Source organism: Miscanthus floridulus, chromosome 11, assembly GCF_019320115.1.
Source record: "Miscanthus floridulus cultivar M001 chromosome 11, ASM1932011v1, whole genome shotgun sequence".
Taxonomy (NCBI): domain Eukaryota; kingdom Viridiplantae; phylum Streptophyta; class Magnoliopsida; order Poales; family Poaceae; genus Miscanthus; species Miscanthus floridulus.
Window position 1 is genome coordinate 51,834,473 of NC_089590.1, and position 24,282 is coordinate 51,858,754.

The 24,282-nt window shown below is 43.6% G+C and overlaps 1 protein-coding gene and 1 pseudogene across 1 annotated transcript; both read left to right on the plus strand.

The window, feature by feature from the left end:
* The first annotated feature begins 16,349 nt into the window (after nucleotides 1-16,349).
* On the plus strand, nucleotides 16,350-17,339 carry LOC136491941 (uncharacterized). The gene is made up of 2 exons (XM_066488134.1): nucleotides 16,350-16,672; nucleotides 16,757-17,339. Exons 1-2 carry the CDS (start codon nucleotides 16,350-16,352, stop codon nucleotides 17,337-17,339), a joined length of 906 nt encoding a protein of 301 aa, XP_066344231.1.
* A 100-nt stretch (nucleotides 17,340-17,439) lies between these two features.
* The window catches only part of LOC136491942 (cytochrome c-type biogenesis ccda-like chloroplastic protein 2), a 28,867-nt pseudogene continuing 22,024 nt past the window's right edge, over nucleotides 17,440-24,282 (plus strand).

Below are 24,282 nucleotides of genomic sequence, written 5' to 3' on the forward strand. Positions count from 1 at the left end.
TAGAGTAGTGCTACCTATCTCATAATCATCTTGATAAACTAGGTTAGCATTAGGGTTTCATCAATTAACCAAAACCAAACTAGAGCTTTCACAAGGGAGCACGACAGGCACCCAAGGAGTGGATGGCGGTGGAGCTCTACGCGGTGGCATGGCGATTGTGGAGGCTCGCAAGCTGATGGCAGCGTGCGGACGCAGGATGGCAGCGGTGGGCACGTGGGCTAGCGCTGGCACGTCGAGCTGGCGTGGGGAAGAGTTGTGCGGGCATGGTGGCAGTGGAGCTGGCGTGACGGTGGTGGCGCGGATGAGCTATGGCGGCATCGGCGTAGGGAAGCTAGCTAGGGCACAGGCGGATGCGATGCTAGGTATGACCGATTTGGTTAAATAGGGTCCCCCGACGTGACAAGAAAGGAAACGGATAAAGAGTCCTAAAGCCGCATGAGATCTACTGACCGGATGCTCCGGTGGTAGCGACCGTACGCTACCACCCAGCGTCCGGTCGATTCCAGAGAGGTCCAATTCCTCTGGAATCGTGACCGGACACGTCCGGTGGTCCATGACTAGACGCATCCAGAGTCCGGTTAGTTGCCTTTAACGCCATGTAGATTGACTGGACGCTGGAACCCTTCCTGATCGGACGCTCAAACGCAGAGTCCGGTCACTCCTTCAGCTTCTGTTCACCTCCTGTGAACTAACTGGACACTAAACTGCAGAGTCCGGTGCAGCGTCTGGTCACCCTTTTCCAGCAAGTCTTCAAAGATCCTTCGTGTTGCCTGTTTCCAATCAAGTCCCAACTTGAATAAGATCCAAATAAACACTAATTGGGACTGATGTGAGTGACCTCTCTCAAACCCTTAAAAATTTCAAAATATTTTGCCTTAGGCTATAATTCTTTTTATGAAAATAGGCACTAAAAGGGCAAATGGAACAAAACGACAAAACAACATCCATGCATATGCAATACTTGTAAGTAAATCTAGTTGCTTGTCAAGTTTGATCCAAGGTTAAGCTTCTTCATACGCTTTTCGGCGGTTATCTTAACCATGTTAGACAAGCCCTATATGCATTACCAAAAATTAAACATGTTGTATATTACAATGAATGCAAGGTACAACACAAGCTCAATTTTTAGTGAAGTTACTATAATCAAGTACATTGAGCTCATTCCGCGATCTACAAAATGTAGCCTCATCTAGCGGTTTAGTGAAGATATCCGCTAATTGATCTTCGGTTCTTACACCTTCTAGTGATATATCATTTTTAGCAACATGATCTCTTAGAAAGTGATGGTGGATATCTATGTGCTTGGTGCGAGAGTGTTGAACCGGATTATTTGCAAGTTTTACCACACTTTCATTGTCGCACAAAAGAGGTACCTTTTCTAGAACTACACCATAGTCTAGCAAAGTTTATTTCATGTATAATATTTGTGCACAACAAGCACCCACGGCAATGTATTCCGCTTCGGTGGTGGACAAAGCCACACTATTTTGTTTCTTGGAGGACCAAGACACAAGTGATCTACCAAGCAAATGGCACCCTCCAGATGTGCTCTTTCTATCAACTTTGCAACCGGCATAATCCGAATCAGAATAGCCAACTAATTCAAATATAGCTCCTTTGGGATACCAAAGGCCAATACTTGGTGTGTGCTTAAGATACCTAAGGATTCTTTTTACAGCAATTAAATGTGTTTCCTTAGGATTAGCTTGAAATCTAGCACACATACACACACTAAACATGATGTCGGGCCTAGATGTGGTTAAATATAACAAGCTACCAATCATGGAACGGTAGAGAGTTTGATCAATTGGGTTACCTCCCTCATCTAGGTCGAGATGTCCATTGGTAGGCATTGGTGTCTTGATTGTCTTACATTCATCCATCTTGAATCTCTTGAGAAGATATTTTGTGTATTTCTCTTGAGAGATGAAGATGCCTTCTTTCATTTGCTTGACTTGAAAACCAAGAAAGAATGTGAGCTCACCAATCATGGACATCTCGAACTCCTTTGACATCAATTCACCAAATTCTTTGCATGAGTCTTCATTTGATGATCCAAAGATGATATCATCAACATATACTTGACAAATGAAGATATGCCCATCAAGCTTCTTGGTGAATAGTGTGGTGTCGACCTTCCCAATAGCGAAGCCCTTCTCAATGAGGAAGTCCTGAAGGCGCTCATACCAAGCTCTTGGGGCTTGCTTAAGCCCATATAGTGCCTTAGACAACCTATAAACATGATTAGGATATCTAGGGTCTTCAAACCCGGGAGGTTGATCAACATAGACTAGTTCATTAATAAAGCCATTTAAAAATGCACTTTTCACATCCATTTGATATAGTTTCATTTCATGATGCGATGCATATGCAAGAAGGATACGAATGGCTTCTAGCCTTGCAACCGGTGCAAAGGTCTCTCGAAAATCCAAACCTTCAACTTGAGAGAACCCCTTTGCAACTAGTCTTGCCTTGTTCCTCACAACAACACCTTGGTCATCTTGCTTGTTTCAGAACACCCACTTTATTTTAATGACTCTTACACCTTTTGGTCGCTCTTCAAGAGTCCAAACCTCATTGCGAGTGAAGTTGTTCAACTCTTCATGCATGGCATTGATCCAATCTAGATCTTTAAGAGCTTCTTCTACCTTGGTAGGCTCATAGCAAGAGACAAAAGAGTGATGAGTAATAAATGAAGCAAGTTTTTAAGATCGAGTCATTACAACCTTTGATGGACTCCCTATGATGAGATATTGTGGATGATCTTGTAGGAGAGGTGTATTTCTTCTATTGACCACTTGAGGAGGAGGTTGTGGAGCATGAACATCTTGTGCTTGTACCATCGTTTGCTCATGGGAGACATGAGTGTCTTTATTTTCTACTCTCCCATCTTTTTCGCCATCTTATGGTACATTTGATGAAGAGGGTGGATTTATCACTTGTACATCATCTTCATCATCTTTAGGCTTGATGTCTCCAACCGGAATGTTCTTCATAGCCTCCCTCAATGGTTCATCACCTACATCATCAAGATTCTCATGTGCTCCTTGGAAGCCGTTAGATTCATCAAATTCCACATCATATGTTTCTTCAACCAAGCCGGTGGCATGCTTAAATACTCTATATGCTTTGGACTTTGCTGAGTAACCAACAAGAAAACCAATATCACAACATCATTGGAACTTCCCTAGGTGTTGCCGCTTCTTGTAGATGTAGCATTTGCAACCAAACACCCTAAAGAAGGAGACGTCCGGCTTCTTCCCATTGAGCAACTCATAAGGTGTTTTGCCAAGGAACTTTTGAAGGAATAGGCGGTTTGATGCATAGCATGCGGTGTTGATTGCTTCTGCCCATAGAGCTTCAGGGGTGTTGTACTCATCTAGCATTGTCCTTGCAAGAGTGATCAAAGTCCGGTTCTTCCTCTCAACTACACCATTTTGTTGAGGAGTATAAGTTGCGGAGACTTCATGCTTGATCCCAACTTCATCACAATAAGCTTCAATGTTTGTGTTGTCAAATTCTTTTCCATTGTCACTTCTTATCTTCTTGAGCTTCACTTCAAATTCATTTTGAGCTCTATTGGCAAACTTCTTGAAGCAAGATGCAACTTTGGATTTGTCATGAAGAAAGAATACCCATGTATACCTTGAATAGTCATCAACAATCACAAGACAATAGAGATTCCCTCCCAAACTCTTGTATGTTGTTGGTCCAAATAAATCCATGTGTAAGAGTTCTAACACTCTTGTGGTTGATATGAAAGCTTTTGTTGGATGGGTATTTGCAACTTGCTTGCCGGCTTGACATGCACTACAAAGCTTGTCCTTCTCAAACTTCACATCCTTCAACCCTCTCACCAAATCATTCTTCGTTAGCTTCTTGAGTGAACTCATACCAACATGAGCAAGTTTTATATGCCATAGCCATCCAAGTGTTGTTTTGGTGAATAGGCAAGTCTTCAAATTTGCATCTTCGGAGGTGAAGTCCACTAAATATAAGTTGTTGTATCTAAATCCATTGAACATCACTTGATTATTATCTACCTTGGATACAACAACCTTCTTCTCGGTGAACAAGCATTGGAAGCAAAGATCACACAATTGTACAACGGATAGCAAGTTGAAACTCAATGAAGCAACATATAGCACATTTGAGATGGAATAATCATTTGATATTGCTACTTTGCCTAATCCTTTAACCTTGCACTTTGAGTTATCTCCAAAGGTTATTTTCTCTTGTCCATCTACCTCTTCATCTAGTAAGGTGAACATATGAGGATCACCGGTCATATGTTGAGTGCAACCACTATCAATAACCCAATGACTTCCATCGGTCTTGTAGTTCACCTACACACAAGAGATTCAAGCTTTAGGAATCCAAACTTGTTGAGGGCCCTTCACCTTCTTAACAAGTGACTTAGCCACCCAAATCTTCTTAGGCCTATTCTTGTTAGGGGGTCCTAAGAACATTACTTTCATCTTTCCACTAGATTCCTTTCTAAGCATGTAGTGAGCATTGAAGGCAAAGGGTCTAGCATGCTTGGGCAAGGGTTGTGGCGGTGGAGTTTGGCACTCATGAGCAAAGTGGCCTTCTTGTCCACACTCAAAACATCTCTTTGGCTTTGATTATTGTTGTTGAACTTGAGCCTTCTTCTTCTCTACACTTGCCACATATCCAATGCCACTTCTATCCATCTTCATGACGGTGTTCATGAGTAGATCACTTTGGAGGTGCTTGCCTCTAGCAAACTTGCTCAATCCAATCTTGAGATGCTCTTTCTCCAACTTGAACATCTTATTTTCTTCCTTTAGAGCATCATCTTTCTTCTCTTCCTTGAGCTTCTTGTTTTCTTCTTTGAGCTTCTCATTCTCAAGGATCAACTCTTTGTCATGATCAAGAGTTTCTAGCACAATGGTGTTGTGGCTTTTCATCTCTTCAAGATCTTTCATGAGCTTTTCATCTATGTTCTTGAGCTTGACATATTCATCATAGTCATTGCACTCAACCACTTGCTTGCCTTTACCACTAGATCCTTGCTCAATGCTCTCATCAATTAAATCATCACATGATGTAGCTATATCAATCTTAACAACATGGTTAGTAGCATCATGTGGCTCATTTGGTAAAAATTCTTGAGCAATAACAAGAGTATCATGATTGATCTTAAGAGTTGTATATTCATCTTTTAGCTTGTTGTGGCTAGTGATGAGCTCATTGTGCACCAACTCAAGTTTATCATGTTTATCTTTAAGCTCTTTCTTAGAAGATTTGAGCTCCTTGAGTTTGGATGATATAGCATCATTTGTTTCTCTAAGCTCAACATTAGCCTTTTCCAATGTATCGTATTTTGCTAAGAGTGAATCATTTTTAGCTCTACTCTTTCTAATGATCTTAGTGTATTTTCTTAGTATTTTGACAAGATCATCATATGAAGGTGAATCATCATCATCGCTATCACTATCATCATCATTAGCTTGCTCATCATCACTACTGTCATCACTATTAGTTACCTTGCGTTCACCCTTGGCCATAAGGCATAGGTGTGTAGAGGATGATGACAATGGTGGCGGTGAAGATGGAAGATCAATAGCAATGGCGGACACCTTCTCATTGTCACTCTCATCATCGGATGATCCACTAGATGAATCAATGTCCGTGAGCCAATCACCGACGATGTAGGCCTTTCCACTCTTCTTCTTCTTGTGGAAGTCCCTCTTTTTGCCATCTCTCTTCTTGTATGGCTTGTTCTTCTTCTTCTCATCTTCATCTTCATTACTTGAGTCATCTTTCTTGCCCTTGTTCTTATTCTTGAACTTGTCTTTCTTGGGCTTGGGGCATTGATGTGCTAGATGACCAAGTTCACCACAATTGAAGCAATCCATTTTGGAGATTGGCTTTCTTCTAGAGCTTGTGAAGAACTTCTTCTTCTTGCCATCGAACTTGATGCCACTCTTGTTTAGCTTCTTTAGCATCTTGGCGGCTTTCTTCACCATGAGAGCAAGATTTTCATCTTCATCTTCTTCATCACTTGAGCTCTCATACTCAAGTCTTGCTTTGCCCTTGTCTTGGCTAGCTTTGAATGCTAAGTCCTTCTCTTTCTTCTTGGTAGAGGATGAGCCATCTTGTGGCGTGATGTGCATGTACATCTCATGAGCATTGATCTTTCCCAAGATTTGTGTCGGTGTAGCGGTGGAAAGATTACCTTGGTGTAGCACGGTCACAATATGCCCATATTTGTTAATGGGGAGGACACTCAAGATCTTTCTCACAACGTCGGATGGTGACATTTGAGTAAGTCCAAGCCCATTGACTTCCTCTACAAGAATATTTAAACGTGAATACATCTCATTAGCACATTCTTTGGGAAGCATCTCAAATGAATTTAGCTTTTTAATCACAAGATGATAGCGTTCCTCATGCTCACTCTTGGTTCCCTCATGGAGCGCACAAACGTCCGACCATAGTGCATGGGCGTCTTTGTGGTTCCTTACTTGGTTGAACACATCTTTGCAAAGGCCTCTAAAGATGGTGTTTCGAGCCTTTGCATTCCACTTTTCATAATTAATCTCATCGTCTTATAAGTTAGTAGCATCCCAAGGTTTTGGGAAGCCTTGTGAGGCGGCTCTAAGAATACCAACGTCTAGAGCTTCTAAGTATGCCTCCATGCAGATTTTCCAATATGAAAAGTCATCTCCCTCAAAGATAGGAAGAGATCCATTCCCGTGAGACATCTTGCTCTAAGCGATTAAGCTTAAAAACGTGAGCATGAGGCTCTAATACCAATTGAAAGGATCAAGATGCCCAAGAGGGGGGGGGGTGAATTGGGCTAATTCTAAATTTTCTTGCAATAATTAAATCCTACGGTTAGCCCAATTAACCCATTGTGCCTAGAAAAATGTTTCTATTAATCTAACGCACAACAGACTTGCAACCTATGTTCCAAACTTACTCTAGCATGGCAATTCTATGAATGTAAACACAAGTATTGAATTGCTCAAAGTAAATGCTCAAAGTAAATAGAGAGAGAGGAACACGGCGATGTTTTGCCGAGGTATCAGAGAGTCGCCACTCCCCACTAGTCCTCGTTGGAGCACCCGTGCAAGGGTGTAGCTCCCCCTTGATCCGCGCAAGAATCAAGTGCTCTCTACGGGTTGATTCTTCGACACTCCGTCGCGGCGAATCACCCAAAACCGCTCACAACTTGAGTTGGGTCACCCATAAGCTCCGCCGGGTGATCACCAAGCTCCCAATCACCACCAAGCCATCTAGGTGATGGCGATCACCAAGAGTAACAAGCACAAACTCTCACTTGACCACTCAAAGCCTAATGAGAACGGTGGATGCACACTTTGCTACTCTTGATTCACTAATGAGGCTACTCTCTTGGATTCATGAATCTCAATCACCTCACTAGGACCTTGCTCTTCTTGGCACTCACAAATGTGTTTCTCAGCTACTGGAATGAGCAAAAGTGACTCCACACATGAGTGGAGCTTCTATTTATAAGGCAGCCTGAAAAACGAACTGTTATGTGCCTCTGCGGGGTGACCGGACGCTCCGGTCATGTTGACCGGACGCTCCGGTCAGTTCAACCCACACACCAGTGTTTAAGTGTTGACCAGACGCTGGCAGGGTCCAATCACCACTGACCGGATGCGTCCGGTCGCATTAAACCCTCACTGGATGCTTACTATACTCGACCGGACACTGGATCCTCAGGGTCCGGTCAGTAATGACCGATCGCGTCCGGTCGCAGAATTCCTTCTCTGGAACCTTACTAGAGTCAACCGGACGCTGCCTCTCAGCGTTCGGTCATTAGACCACTCCAGTGTCTGGTCGCACCGAACGCAATTCCTTGATCAAATGTACTGACCGGACCCTGCGGCCAGCGTCCGATCGCTTCGGAGCCAGCGTCTAGTCAGCATTTGACCCTCCATTCACTTCCAACTCTCGAACATATGTGAATGAAGTTTGCTCCATAGGATCATAGGGCTATTGTGGAGCTACCTAGTGCTAGTTTTAACAAGTGTGCACCACACCTAACTCACTAGACTCATCTAGGTCAAGCTACCCGTCCATACCCCCCTTAATAGTATGGCCAAAGGAAAAACAAAGTCCTAAACTACTCTAAGTGTCACTCCAACTCCAATCGACACTTAGAACTAGTCATCCTTAACCTTGTCGTCCATCCTTTGAAAACCGAAATGATTTCCATCGTAGGGGCATGACAACCTTGATTGCCCAATTGATCTCCATTACCATGACCTAACTTAATTGCCTCTGCAAAACACACATTAGTCATAGTAATCTTGTATTGTCATTAATCACCGAAACCCAACAAGGGGCCTAGATGCTTTCAGTACTCGGTTACACTGAACTTATAGAAGCTAACAGACATGAAGATGTGTCCAGTTGTTCAGAACTTCAGATGCATCAATTGTCACATATAAGAAACTCATAGTAACCTGAAGCTAAAGATGACTAGGATCCATTTCACTAATTATTGAGTGCCTCATTGTCACTTCTATTTTGTTCTCGTGTAGCTGTTTGGTACTTTGCCCGTCCATTGCAACGGGAACAAAAAAAGATATAACCATGATAATTAAAGTTTGAATGTATGTTGTACCATTACCAAAAAAAACGATGTTAAGAGTGTGGTTCATAATGACAAAAACTATATAACCATGTCTGGTATTTGGCTATCAGTGTTCAGTAATTTAGTTTTCTATGTAACATGCTTTTGTCTATTTTCTTAACTACCAGTAATTCAGTATTCTATGGTCTGACTAGAATCATTGGTCGGACTATAATCATTGGTCTGTGCTATGTTAAGAATGGCTTTGGTTGTAGTTTAGGCAAGTTTTCTCATGTACTACTCTTTGTCTTATTGTCTTTCAGGGATCTTAGCTGGGATCAGTTGAAGGGTGACATCTCAGTCTTACTGCCTTGTCCTACTTGCTTGCCCTGTCCTGCTTTCTTCGGTGCGCACGACAAGCTAGAAGGCACCGCCGCCAACCTCTTCTCCAGATCAGATCTTGACCAGGTGAATCCCCCTCTTCTAAGAACTGGGATCCTCTTGCCCTTCTCCTATTTACCAAGATATCAGAGCTGCACAAGATGGTCAGCTGCTGGTTTGGCCTGCTGGAATTGATAAAATTTGAGAACGATATAATTGCTAGACAATGTACATGGAATCTGACTTTTTCGTTTTTTGTTTCATGGCAGGCCATGCTACTTGCGTTGGGATGGAGCCATTACAATGTATTAATGTCAATACGAATGTGCTACTCATCGTTGAAAATTTTGTATGATGTTTTGGGTTTAAACATTACGGCATAATGCATATGGTTCCTTAACAGCCATAAATCATATCCAAAAAGTCATAGCACCTTATATTGGCTTACCCATTTTTACCATTACCAAGACCGTCCAGAGTTGGAATACCAAGTCCCTCTTATGGCAGAAAGAAAACTCAACTTAAAAGAATATTTACAGTATCTGCAATGGGCTTTTACAGTTTAACTCTTCCTGTTATTGCATCATTATTTATTACAAAGAGTTCATTGATATTGTATCCTTTATGACTTGCCTGCACACTAATTTTTTTTAGAGAAGTTTAATATAGACTGATATGGACTGCACGATCTGACAATATAGACTGGATGGTAAATCTCTGGTCACTTCTCATCTCCCGCAGAGATCATAGCAATTTGGAGATAAATTTAAATTGTACGCGACATTGCATCTGGACGAAGATAACTATAATATCACATGATAAGCTTCCCAGCAAGCCTAGCTTAGACTTTATTATAACAATATATTGGATTATTGGTGAACATCTAACCTACCAATCTTAGACGGTATGTCTTGATGTAAGGTTAAAAGTTTAATCAGACATAGGTATCTATAATGGTAGCATTTTTTTTGAAAATTTTGCCATTGTGATCAGCTTATTAACTTCTCTAATGCAGTGTTATTGCTGCTCTGAGTCTGCAAAAAATGCTTCTTATGTCCATAAGTCGTTCCAGAAGAAAAACTAATAAGGTTGCATCTCTGCCAGGTGCCTGTTGAGTGTTGAGTGCCCTCCTGGATGCCTGTTGAGTGACTAAACCTGAGACACAAGGTAATTAAGTTAAAATCTTCAGATTCTTCCTTTAGGCCTCATCTAATCTGACATCACCCCCACCCAATCTGCACATGCACATACTGCCTGCATTTTGTTCCTCGCAATGGATAAGCTTATCCTGGCAACTATAAATGCTTGACAGCATATTTTCCATTGTAAGCAGTAATACATACTTTGGATTAATGGTCCTGCCTATATAGTTTTTATTGAGGTGTTTTTTATGCTTAACTATATATATGCAGAGAAAGCTGTCTAAAATACTGAAAAAAAACCTCCATGCAACTGAAATTTATTTTGCCCTAGCAAGTTATCATCAGTAAAGTTGCTGGTTGTGCGAACAAGTTCGTGGTATGAGATCAGCTAATAGTTCTGCAAGTTCGTGGTATGATTGTTGTGGATATAGTGAACTTGCTGCCCTATTTATGATAGATTCTTAGGAGTAAAAGATAAGAATACACTCTATTTCTTAGACTGATACATTGAGAAATTGGTTATTTGCGTATGGCCAGCCAAAAGCTTTGCCTCGTCTTTTATTTGTGCTTGTTTAAATCCAGGAGGGACTATGGCCAACTCTGGTCCAATGAAGCTCCATCCCTACTGGTATTGAAATTGTTTAACTTTTCACTTTTGACTGGGCCATAAGCACAATAACATAGATGATTTTCATCGCCATAACCTCATATGCATGTCATGTCATGACCTCATAGACAGAGTAAAGAGTGAGCTCAATCTTCAGACTTATCTGATTGCTCAATCTTTGATAATTGAACCCTGTGTTGTATCTAATGTTCTCATATGTATTGACTAAATAAAGTATTAGTTATTACATTTTTTGCTCGTGCATGATAGACGGAGTGACCACTACTGACGATTTCAGCGAATTTGTATTCAGTCCTATTTGTAATCAGGCACATGATTTTCAAAGTGAGGTTCTTTTGGGGTAATTCATTGATTTAATTTATTGACTACAATACTGACCCAAAAGTTTTTTATTTGTTTATAGGCCTACGCAATCGTTTGCTTGTTGATGAAGCCAGACGTCGTCGAGTTCAAGAATTTGCTAAGGACACCATGTCGCATCTCATAGATTTAGAGAACTAAATACTATTGAAATTATTTACACGCTTGTGACATGCACTTTGAATAGATGATGGACATGAATTTAGTTTAATATAATAGTCATTTTGTGCATTTTCATTGGTCAAACAGGTTCAAAATACGTGGATTGAGTAATGTTTGTCTGACATATTTGATTGCTTCATTTAATTTGTAATATCGGAGACTTCTTGCCGATATAAAACATTATTTTAGCCGTATCACGGAAATGTCTATATAGTAGAGTTTGTGAGCCTATGGTGCCGTGCTCTTAGTGACAGTTAATTTCATAAACTTTGCTTTTTTGGATTAAATGTCAGTTTAATGTCTTACAGTATTGTTATCTTAACGTGCAATCCGTGTGTTTTTAGTACAAAAGTTTAGTTGTCCCGTAGCAACGCACGGGCACGCTACTAGTAGTGTTTATTTTGTATCATGATGTTAGCATTCTTTTACGTAACTTTGATCAAAGTTCAAAATGTTTGATTTCTTAAAATATGAGAATTGCATTCTTCTGTGGACGAAGGTAGTAAAAGGTAATGTTTTAATTGCCTCTGTTGTTTTATTTATCTGTTTCTTATGAACATAGGGGCAAGGCCGTATAGTCAGACTGGCAAAATGGAGGTCCCTTGAACGATTCAGGTCACGTAGTCATGGAAGCGAAACTACACCAGTGGATACTCTCTCTGTCCCAAAATAAGTGTCTTGCTATAGTATTTGTGCCGGTCAACTTTTCTTAAGTTTCAATGGTTTTATAAAAAATACTAGCAACATTTTTATCTCTAAATAAGGGTATTGTGAAAATAGATTCAATGATTTATCTAATGATACTAATTATGCACTAAAAGTATTAATATTTTGTTGTATATATTTGGTCAAAGTTAAAAGTGTTTGATTCCTCGGAAAACGAGAATAACACTTATTTTTTGGATGGAGGGAGTACCAAAGAAACATAATGAGAATGCTAATGCCAATGTCTCTTGTCTCTCATAGGGATGGAATGAAGAAACTATAAATCAACAAGCATTCTGACTTCTGAGGAGATGTTGTGCAGGCTTCACATGGCATTAGTTTTAAGCCTGGAGACGGACACGCCGATGTACTTGATGGCAGCAGCAATTTGCATAATGTTAGACAGAACTGTTTATCTTTTGTATTGTGTAGTATCTGGATTGGTGAATAACTGAAACTGAACTTTCTTGTCAGTACTCAGAACAAGGACTTGAGAGTAACTCAGCTTATGTCTTAGCTGAAATTGCGGTCCTGGATGACTTAGTTAACTCTGTAATAGGCCATGCCATGTCTTGGTTTTTATATACAGGGATGCTGCTGCAATGTATTTGAATAGTATCAATTGACTGAACCAGCCTTGTACGATGCTGTTTGAAGATAGAAGAATGTGATATATTCATAAAATGTTTTATACAGGTTCACAATAGAAACGTTGGCCTTGTATGATGCTGTTTGAATGGTCACTTCCAAGAACCATCCATCTTCAAGCACAAACACCATTGCACACAATTGCAAGCAAATTCATTCAGACACACATCAAAACATAACCAAACTAGTCAAATATGAACAAATTAAGAAAAACTACTAACCTTCCGATCTAGGCACCTATAAAAAGTATGACCTTGGTTACCATTCTTGTTTGTTTTTACCTCAAACTCAAGCACCCTGTGCCGACCGCACTTTATGCAGGATGATAGTAGCTCCGGTCTCTTCTGCCACTAATTCTGTGACACGGACGAGCTAGAAGACACCGAGCCTAGCTCCATGCCTACTGTGCCGCGGACGAGCTGGACGGGGAGGGGAGCACGACAACGGTAGATCTTCTCATTGACAGGGAGGGCGAGCGCATCAGCGGCAGGATGGGAGAACTGACGACGTACATGAGAATTGGGGTTGGTGATTGAGGGGATTCGAATAGACCTTTCTGAGTCCATGCTAACATGCCACATCATCATCGGGTTGCGGGTTCTAACCCGTTTGAATAGGTAATAAGATCCCAACAGTGTTTAGATATCTAAATATGTGATTTGTGAGTTTAGGCATAGAAATGACACAGCAAATCAAGTTTGAGGAACATCGGTGAACTTTACTCTTACAATTTTGTTTCATGTTCTTGTCAATTTTTTCAATTAACATGCCCATCCTAAATTATATAGTATTTTTGTCCCGCTTTCCACTTATGCATTCCTAAAGACTCTTTCTTTTTCTTTCACCTTTTGACGAATTTGTAAGATTTTAATTTATTTTTAGTTTTTGGTATTGCTCAACCGGGGATAGTTGCCTTGCATGCACCAGGCTCATACGTACGAATAGCTTAACTTTTTGAGTTACCATTTCCAAAAATGCTGCTTTTAGAAGGGGCCAGCTGAAAAACCTTCACAGTTCTCGACTTCTTGTATGCGTCGTCCCTGGCTGCGCCCTGCGCCCCTCACGCCGGCACTCCTGCTCGGGGTGCTCCAAGCAGTCAGGCGGGCGGATCGGCGGCGCGCTCTCGGCGTAAGTTTCCGTGATCGCTTTCTCTCTGGGCTCTTTCTCGGACGGCAGGGCAAAAAATGTTCCGGTCAGCGAGAGGGAGGTGGAGCACGGGACGGCGGGGCGGAAGGGGATGGCGAGGCGGAATGGGTTCCGGTCAGCGAGGGAGGTGGAACACGGGCTGGAAGATTGGATGTACGCGAACTGGCAGCAGGCATGTCGTATAATGGTAGAGGCCGACGGCGGCGAAGTACTGCAGGCTTGCAGCTTGGGGCGGCTCAAAGCTTGCACCTTGCAGCTTGGGGTGGCCGCCGAACCGGCGGCAGTCGGCGGCGTGGTGGTGCGGCAAGGCCGCGGCGGATGTAGGCGGGAGGTTGAGGCCGACGGCAGCGAAGTGCTGAGAGGCTCAAGCTTGCAGCTTGAGGTGGCCGCCGAACCGGCGGCAGGCGGCCCCAAGGGCGGCTCAAAGCTTGCACCTTGCAGCTTGGGGTGGCCGCCGAACCGGCGGCAGTCGGCGGCGTGGTGGTGCGGCGAGGCCGCGGCGGATGTAGGCGGGAGGTTGCGGCCGACGGCAGCGAAGTGCTGAGAGGCTCAAGCTTGCAGCTTGAGGTGGCCGCCGAACCGGCGGCAGGCGGCCCCAAGGTCGCTCATGCTCCCGCATCTGCTCATTGAGCGCCATGACACCTTCTTTGTGTTGTCCGTTGATGATCAAATCGTCTTCATAGACACCTACCAAAAGGAGAGAATCGGTGGTGCCACGCTTGTAGACAGTGTGTTCCAGAGGATTGCGCTCGAAGCCAAGTTACAACAGTTCTTGATCAAGATGAACGTTCCAAGGCTATATCATTGAGATTTTCTTTGTTATTAAATTATAAACTCTGCCGTTGATATTGTTCTTCAATATTAGATTCATCCATCATTATAATTATCATTGGAAACAACACTACTAGAAATAAAAAGAACTTAAACAAAACCCTTTTGTGATGGAATAAATTGATATGCTTGTTTTCATCTTTTTTCTTTTCTCAGCACTAGACAATTGTTTCTTAGCTAGCATCGCTAAATTTCCAACACCTAAATTGGTATTGCATACGACTACCATGAGAAACTGCAATCTACCACTTACTAGTTCTATGCTCTACAAATAACTCATCGAATCACAAGGGAGAAAATTCCTTCTTTGACACTGAGAATTACTTATGTTCATCTTTGCTAGGATGGCTGGGCGGTTGTTGGCGAGGATGGCTGCAGGAGGACAACGTAGGATTTACGCGCCTGAGCAGACTGGATTCAGAGTAAGACCCAACTAATTGCAATCTTACTCTAGCACTTCCATTATATTAGGTTGTGATATCGTTTAGTTTCCAATTATTTCATAGACTTTCAATCTCATTCATATATTTTCCCTTTGCATTTCGACATGTGTTTATAGATGGGTATGACTATCACTTCCTGCATATAAATTTATAGATGGATGATTTACATATAATATTTTTTACTCCCACGGATCTTTGTTAAATGACACTTTGGTTAGTACAATTTTGGTTTAGCTAGCACTACTTAAAAATACTGGAGTTAGTATTATTTTGCAGAATCGAAATGCTCATTTGCTTTCATCCACCTAGTATATATGGCCTACATTAACAATGAGAAACTAAGTAATTTGAAAGCATATATAGAACTATATTGGACTGTCTTTTAAAATATATAATGCAGATAATATACCTACAAATTTAGAGGCTATTTTAGGTTAGTTTATATTAATAGCTAATGTTTGTAGTTTAGATGTAAGTTTAGGGGTTATTTATATTATTCTTTATAAGGAAATATGCGGGTTTTCGGTTTGGAAGGTTACCTTTTCATGATTGCGGGGCAGGTAGGATTAAGATTTTGCACAAAAAAATATATATACCTTTATAGTGGTAGAGATAGGCCCTGTTTGGTTTCCTCCTCCTAAATTTTAGTCACCTAAATAAGGGACTAAACTTTAGTCACTGGGTGTTTAGTTTGGGTGACTAAAACGGACTAATAGATTTAATCCATTTTTAGCCAGGGTGTTGGGCTTCAAAGTGACTAAAAGGTGAGGTTTAGTCCCTTTTAGCAACATTTTGGTGACTAGTTGGCTAAAGCTTATTTACTCCCATTTAGTCATAGTGTTTGGGTGAAAAGTGACTAAATGAGACTAGATTTAGTTGACTAAACTTTAGGAGAGTCTAACCAAACAGGCCCTAAGTATTGTTTTACAAACTAGAACAATTTTATTATTATTGCTAACGATGATTATGGCCTCGTTCGCTGGTCTGAAACTTGGCTGAAACTGGCTGAAAAACACTGTTCTGACTGAATTGTTGTGAGAGAAAAACACTGTTCCGGCTGAAAAAACAAGCCGAATATGAGGTAAGCCGAACATGGCCTATATCCTATTGAATTTAGGACCAAATGTTCATATTTTCTTTTCTTTTTTAAAAAAAATAGGATTTATTTCTATTAGCGTGCGCAGTGAGGATTTGTATTTCCAATTAATAATAGTATATTGCCTCAATTTACTCATAATCTATCATGCTATATATGTTTTTAGGGACAGCGCCCTATACCATCTCGCACGTTTCGCATTCAAAGCGGGGATGCGGGTTATTGCAACTTGATGGAGAGCCGGTGGCGTAGAGCCACGGAGATTTCATCTAAGCTGATAGGTCCTCATGGCATTCCAGTGACCCCCCTAATCAACCCGCGGAGCGGTCACAGTTACCATGTAATCAACGTGATCGACGACTGGAAAGCCGGTTATGCCGTTGATGTTCTGATAAGAGACGTCGATGCATACATCGTAGCATTTCGTCGGCAACTTTTAGTTGAGGGCAAATGGTATCCTGGTACATGGTACAGATATACAGACGTGATTGATCTGCCAAAGGACATAGAAGATAATGCAGTCGATTTGGGTTTCAAGTCTTCACATGGTGACAGGTCAGTTGCACTATTCTGTGTTGCATTAGCCAACTAATTGTGTGCGTTTCTTAGTTGCTTACATGGTGACCTATCTGCATGCAGCGATGAAACAAAACCCGGAGGCATCTATATTATGCATGACATGTTTGAAGTACTATCTGGGTTTGAAGATTGTGGGCGTGACAAAAAAGGAAGACTGATTGATCCAACTGATAACCAGAGAGTGAAGGAGGCATTACTGAAGGCTATAGTGATTTTTGGTGAGGCATTTCGATTCCGTTCGATATACCTTGCTGTGCGAGCCAGAATTCAGGATGACGAGGGTTCATCTGAGCTTGATGGTAGTCTATGGATTCTGCTGCACGACTGGGGCCTATTTTCGTCTGAGCTGCTACTCCAGTGCAACCAGGGGCCGTTGCCAGCGTTGCATACTGCTGCCCCAGCTCCTTTTCACAACATTAGAGTGAGGAGACCAGGCTCACATGAATTGAGGGCACTTAACACATTAGATGACGTGGTTGGAGCTTTGGGCGAGATGATGCTTGTAAAGGCAATTCCCAATCTGATAGCGAGTTTTGAGGAGAGAACTCAACTGAATAAGATACTGATGAAGAGGAACGCTGAACCAGTTGCAGAGCCTGGATTTCAGCATCCTGAGCTCCCCCCTCAACCTGATGCGGAGTGAAGTCTGCTGCTCCTTCCCACTATCACTATCAGCGGAGCTGTCTATGTTAGCATCTTCTTCAGTAGAGCGTGGATTTCAGCCTTCCTTACTGGCAAGAATCATGTCCAAAATTTCCTCGGACGATTACTGTACTGATCCTGTTACTGGTGCCCTGTTCGGCTACTTCTGAAGTTTTGCTTCCTGTAAATTGTTGTTGCTTCTAGAAATATTATCAGTAGAGCTGTTCTCTATCAGTAGGCCTGGATTTCAGCCTTCCTTACTAGCAAGAATCATTTCAAATTCTCCTTTGACGATTACTGTACTGATCCTGTTACTGGTGCCCTGTTCGACTACTTCTGAAGTTTTGCTTCCAGTAAATTGTTGTTGGCTTCTATAAATATTACCAGTAGAGCTGTTCTCTATCAGTAGGCCTAGATTTCAGCCTTCCTTAATGGCAGGAATCATTTCAAATTGTACTGATCCTGTTGCTATAGATTTTTTTTTTGAGAAACTTCAGACACAATTAAAGAACAATTGGTTCTGGGATACAAACGCCTTGCAGCGGTCTGAGCAGCCACACATGTCAACCTATACTAGCATAAATATTACTCCTTGCTAAATTATGTGCATGTGTGTTATGTCGGCGATTCTCATGAATGAACCGTATCTCTTCAAATAAGGTTTCCCGCGCCTTGATCTCCGGGACTATTTGTCGATAAGCTCCCTGTCTGGTGGATTGCAGTGGGGAGTCTGGTCGCCGCTGGCGCTGCAAATGCTGCCGAGCTATGGGATCCCTTGGCCTTGGTGAGGAAAATATTATGTGCTTTCCTTACACACGAAAGTGCTTAAGTGCTTTCAAAATTAGTTCCCTTTCACCTTTTCAGCGTGCCTTATGGAACGGTGTTACCCATGCCTAGTTTTTTTTTCATGAAGGCCCATTCCTAGTTGATGTGTCAGGTTGTGGTTAGAGCATGGGTAATTCTGCCAATTAGAATTATTTACCGCAGCAACTGTAGCATGTATCTAAAGATTATAGTAACGACCAAACACATACTGATGTGATGCAGCCAACTCGTAGTTCTTATTTCTTTCTTCTTGCTTCTCTTTGCAGAATATGAATAAGATTGTCAATATCTTAGACTGTCAATACAATTGTTAATTGATATCTCGTTAATTCCTGCAAACGGCCTGTTTCTCATCAGCACGGATCGGCATTGGAGATTGGGTTGGGGGTTTGCTCGAATTTTTTTACAATTAGGCCCTTTTTTAAAAAAGTTTCTTACAAATAGACTCCTGGCGGAAAGAATTCAGGAAATGGACCCTTAGCTCGGCGCCATTGATGCTGGCGCCGAGCTCGGCGCCAGCGTCTCTGGCGCCGAGCTCTTGGGCACGGTCGATGACATGCCTCTGGCGCCGAGCTTGGAAATATCTAACGGGTCCGCGTCATTCCTCTCTTCTTCTTCCTCTCGCGCCCTAGCCCCGCCGACGCCGCCGCCCTTGCCCGCGCCACCGCCGCGCCCACGCCGCGCCCGCCACCGCGCTCGCTCCCGCACCGCGCCCGCGCCGCCGCCCCGCGTCGCGCCCCTCGCCGCGCCGAGGCCGCGCTTGCTCCGGCGCCCGCACCCGCTCCCGCGCGGCGCCCGAGGCCGTGCCCGCGCCCCCCCCCCCCGCCCCGTGCCGCGCCGAGGCCGCCCTCCGCCCCGCGCCGCGCCTCGGCGTGCTGTAGCGCTGCGCCGCCCCCACGCCGCGACGCCTCCGCCGCCCTCCACCGCCGTCCTCGCCTTGCCCTCCACCGTCGGCCCAAGGCCGCGCCCGTCGAGCCGGACTCGCCGTGCGTAGCCCCGGGCATCCCGCGCCCGTCGCGCGCCACCGCTGTCGTTTGCCGCGCCACCGCCGGCCCGGATCTTCAGCCTAACCCACGTCCATCATCCGCCGGCCCGGAAAGGTAAAAATTATGAATATGCAATGTACCTACTTAGTTGGCATTTGTTATTTATTAGTTAATGTGATGACTCAGGTAGTTGATTTAGTTAGTGATCTAGTGAGATATATATGTAGATAGATAGAAACATAGACACATAGGCACATAGATATAGTTAGATAGCTACTTAGATATGTAGTTATATTTTTAGTTATCTACATATGATCTAGCTATTTAGTGAGTACACTATAAATATATACGTAGTTATTATCTTGATTACTTAGTTTGTAGTTAGAAAGTACTTGTTTGGTACTATCTATCGTCTAATTTAGACTAAAGGATATGTGTTTCGTTACGTGTTTGAATTAGATGGACAACCTAGTGACTATATATCATGGAAGCACCGTTGAAAGCGATCGCTATGGATATGTTGAGTTTCTTGACATGCAAAGCGTGCCTGTGCTATTCAATGATAGGTCTTCATTTAGTGACATGGTTGCAAGGGCTCGGGAGGAGCTGCATTGCCTTGGAGATGATGTCATTGCAGTTGATGGTGTACTGCACCTAGGTTGTCCTCCGAACATCTTCAGATGAATGATCTCAATTGGTTGTGCGGATCAGTGGAAGAACTATGTAAGATCGGCTATGAAGAGCCAGCTGCAATGTTTGGACGTGGTTGTGCGTCGGGTGTTAGTTGATCCCATTCCTCATGGGTTTACCCCAGCAATGGATCATCAGGCATACATGGACCCTCCCATTCCGAAACCTTACCTGCATGTGCAGATTGCACCTACGGTTCCCGATGCTCAATCTGCCCCCAATGCGGTATTTGGAGATGGTTGTCAGACTCATTTTTTCGTGCCAGATCCTCCTTATGAGATCCCTTTGACACAGAATCATCTGAGTAAGTGTCTTAACCGTATGGTTTTTGGGAGCTTACCCCGTTCCTTACATCTATTTCTTTCATTCTTTCCTTATTTCTGTAATGATGTTGCAGGAGACAATCCTAAAAATGTGGATGTGCCCCCTATTGCTGCGTAAATGCACTTTGGAGATGGATTCCGTGGGTCAAATAGTGTTGAAATTATGCATGATTCGGAGCCATATGAGATGGCTAGGGCTCTTGATTCTGATGACGATCGCCCTATTGGAGAGCTGACGGAGAGTGATGTTGAGATGATGAGGCGTATCTTTCCCGGCCGCCATGATCCTAGAGTTCACGAGTTCAGCGATCTTGCTCATTTCGATCAGGCATTTGTAGAAGGACGTGATGATGAGCTCCTAGAAGCTCCTGAGGCCGGTCCTAACATGATAATTGAGAATGGGAGGGTGTTTAATGACCTCCCTGCTTTGAAGAGGTGGTTGCAGGCTTTTGCAGTGATACGAAAGAGGCCTTACAGGGTATTGCATTCATGTGGAGCGTCGTTATATAGTTGTGTGTGACAAGGAACGCTGCCCATGGAGGGTTTGTTCAAGGAAGCAACAAGTAACCGGAAAATGGAAGATCACAAAAGTTGTCGGGCCACACAATTGTGCTGACCATGAGCTGACACTAAGGCATCGGCAGTTGACATCTACCTTCATTACCAAGCGGATGATGGGAATTTTGCAGGGAGAACCCAACATGAAGGTGAGGACAATTATCAGGACCATTGAAGCGTTGTATGGAGGATATGTGATAACTTATGGTAAAGCATGGAGGGCTAAGCAGCGAGCGTGGAAGATGATATATGGGGACTGGGAGGATGGGTATGATCGTATGAGCAGCTGCCAGTTCTTTTCAATGCAATCAAAGCGGTGAATCCAGGCATGCATTATGAGTACATCCCAAAACATAATGCATGGAAGGATGGGAGGCAGATATTCTTCCGTGCCTTCTGGTGCTTCCCTCAGTGTGTCGAGGCCTTTAGGCACTGTCGTCCTGTCTTCTCCATTAATGGTACGTTCTTGATTAGCAAATACTAGGGCATACTTCTTATAGCCATATCCTGTGACGCGAACAACAAGTTGGTTCCTTTGGCATTTGCCTTGGTTGAGAAGGAGAACAATGATAGTTGGGGATGGTTCTTGAGGCTAGTCCGGATACATGTGGTTGGGCCTGGCAGGGAGGTTGGCGTCATATCTTATAGGCATCTAGGCAAACTTAATGCCGTGCAAGAGCAGATAGAGGGGTATGCACCATTGCACCATCATTGGTGTACTCAGCACCTTGCCGAGAATCTACTCCGAAAGGATGGTGTCAAGGGTAACTTTGATCTATTTCAGGAGGCTGCTCGATAGCTTGAGGACAAGTACTTTAAGGAAAAGTTGGAGCAGGTCAGAACCGCATCAAATACAGAAGGTAGACAATGGCTCACAGGTTTGATGCGGGATTTGGAGAAATGGATGAGAGCTCACGACGCCAGTGGCTGGAGGTACGAGTTTCAGTGCAGCAACATGGCAGAGTCATTCAATAAGTTGCTATTGGGGATACGTGATATGCCCATAAATGCAATCGTTCAATTCACCTTCTATAAGCTTGTTGCCTGGTTCAACGATAGACACGCCCATGCATTGCAGTTGCGGAGTGATGGAGAGATATGGGCTCCGAAACCAAAGGAACGCCTAGAGAAGGCAAGAGAAAGGACTGGCACACATGAGGTTGTATGCTTTGATCATGCCACAGGGACTTATTAGGTCGAGCATAGGGGCGGTACAACGTCCGACGGCGAGGTCCGAGAGTCAAGGATACATGTGGTTGTCCTCCAAGATTTCAAGTGCACTTATGGTAAACCAAGGCAATACCACTTTGTATGTTCTCATTTGGTGGTAGCAGCTAGGCATCGCAACTATAATATCGAGAGGAGGATACCTCATGAGTTCAGTGTCGACACGCTTGTGAACACATGGAGCCCCCGCTTCGTGCCTTTCCGGGACCCTAGAGAGTGGCCTCCATATGATGGGCTGAAGTACATTGCGGATCTAGCTTACCATTGGAACAAGCGTGGATCAAGGCAGAGGACGAGGCATAGGAGGATTATGGATCAGATACCCGGAAGAACTAGGCGTGGGAGAGGAACTCCATTTGTTACTGATCTAGAGCAGTACGAGTGCGGCAAGTGTAGTAGACTTGGCCACAACTCACGAAGTTGCCGTTGACAGATTAGTGAGGTAGGACTATTGGTTTATATTATTATTTTATATTTGTTGTATTCATATATTTAATTATGCATGTCTCAATTTATGCTTGTATTTGTGTCAATTACTTATACATTTCTAAGTTCATGTTTTATTGTATATTGGAATTCTAATTCATTCACTTTTTTGTAGGATGGATCAATTCCACCTGCTCGACCCGACGTACGAAGCGACCCACCAAGGATGTCTCGTTGCGCTGGGGCAGGTAATAATCTATAAGTTTATTTCATACATGTGTTCATGAAGTAACAGGAGACTATGTTTTATTCGATGCAGGACCTTCCGCACCTTTGTCCTAGAACCCACTATGGGTTCTTGGACATTCGGTACGACGACAGGTACACTCCTTTCCTGCAAAGAGCTGGCCTAGATGTCATCTCTTTTCAGGTTCATCGTGGGTTGCTCAAGTTCAACTCAGCGGCGATAACTGTGTTGGTAGATAAGTATTAAAGTGAATCATTGCCTCCATTCATGGCCATTTGTTCATGCGATTGACTTTTTGATAAGTAATCTTGCTTTGTCTTAAATATAAGTGGCGGCCAGAGACTCACAACTTCCACCTACCTTTCGGGGAGATGATAGTCTAGCTCTAGGACTGTTAGAAGATGCTAGGCCTAAGGATTCATGGCAACCCAGTCATCGGGCAGTGCAGGTCAGAGGGCTGGAGAGCACAAGTGGAGGCCTTCCTTGGGCATGAGCTTGGCAAGCAAGGGGCTCGCACTTCTGGAGTTCCCATCTCCTGGCTACGTGCAGAGTTCGCACAGTGCCCCAAGGAGGCAAATGAGGAGACAGTTGGGTACTAATGCCGGGCGTGGATCCTACACCTTTTTGTCTGCGTTCTCTTTCCCGACGCCATGGGTGACAGTGCGTCCTGGATGTGGATCCACTACCTCAGTGACTGGGACCAGGCGAGTCAGTACAGCTGGGGCTCTGCAGTCTTGTGTTTTCTATACCGGCAGCTGTGTGAGGGGTGTCATCGGTCTTCATCCAACCCGTCACTTGGTGGATGCGTGTACCTGTTACAGCTGTGGAGGTGGGCTTGTCTTCCAGTTGGCCGTTCAGAGGTTCTAGATCATCGTGAGTGTAAGTGTTCCGCACACGAGGATAGACTAGGTTAGGGTTCTAGAGGTTTTGGATCATCGTGAGTGTAAGTGAGCCGACGTGGGCATACCTTTGGGACCAGGTCAGGGTTCTGCACACGAGGATAGACCGGGAGTACATTGAGTACACGAACAAGCTAGATACGCTGACGGCATCTAGTGTAAGTAAATTTTATTTTCCATGCTGCTTTGAAAAGGATTAGTATACCATCTAACATCTTATTTGGACATGTTGCAGGTGGAGTGAGAGCCGTATGGTGGAGAGGACGCACTTCCTTTTTAGCTGAGCAACGTTTGTGGGGCCGACGACGACTTCTATAGGATGAGGTGCCCTCTAATCTGCTTCTATGTTGTCGAGTTCCACCTGCCAGATAGGGTTGCACGCCAATTTGGAGTGAGACAGCTTTGGCCTACAACTCTGTTCTCGACTGGCATTGACTTACACAAGTAAGTGTTTTGATATTTCAAATGTCTCATGATGATGGTCCATTTCTATTAATATGGTGACACGTACATGGATTCATGTAACGATGACATACGTGTAGGTTGGATCGTCAGAGGAACAAGAAGATTTTTGACTGGGAGAGGCACCACCAGTCCTTCATTGAGGAATGGGAGGAGATGCACGACAACATGGACGACAACAACGAGCCACACACGAACCATGAGTTCAGGCAGTACCAAGCTTGGTACCAGCGTGCGACACGGTGCAGGCTGAGGCTACAGTGGACCGAAGCTGACTACGCCAACATTGAGTCCTCCGACG

Coding starts and splice junctions, on each gene's coding strand:
- LOC136491941 (XM_066488134.1), top strand. CDS start 16,350: ATGGAGAGCCGGTGGCGTAGAGCCACGGAGATTTCATCTAAGCTGATA. Junction 16,673..16,756: donor AAGTCTTCACATGGTGACAG/GTCAGTTGCACT, acceptor ATCTGCATGCAG/CGATGAAACAAAACCCGGAG.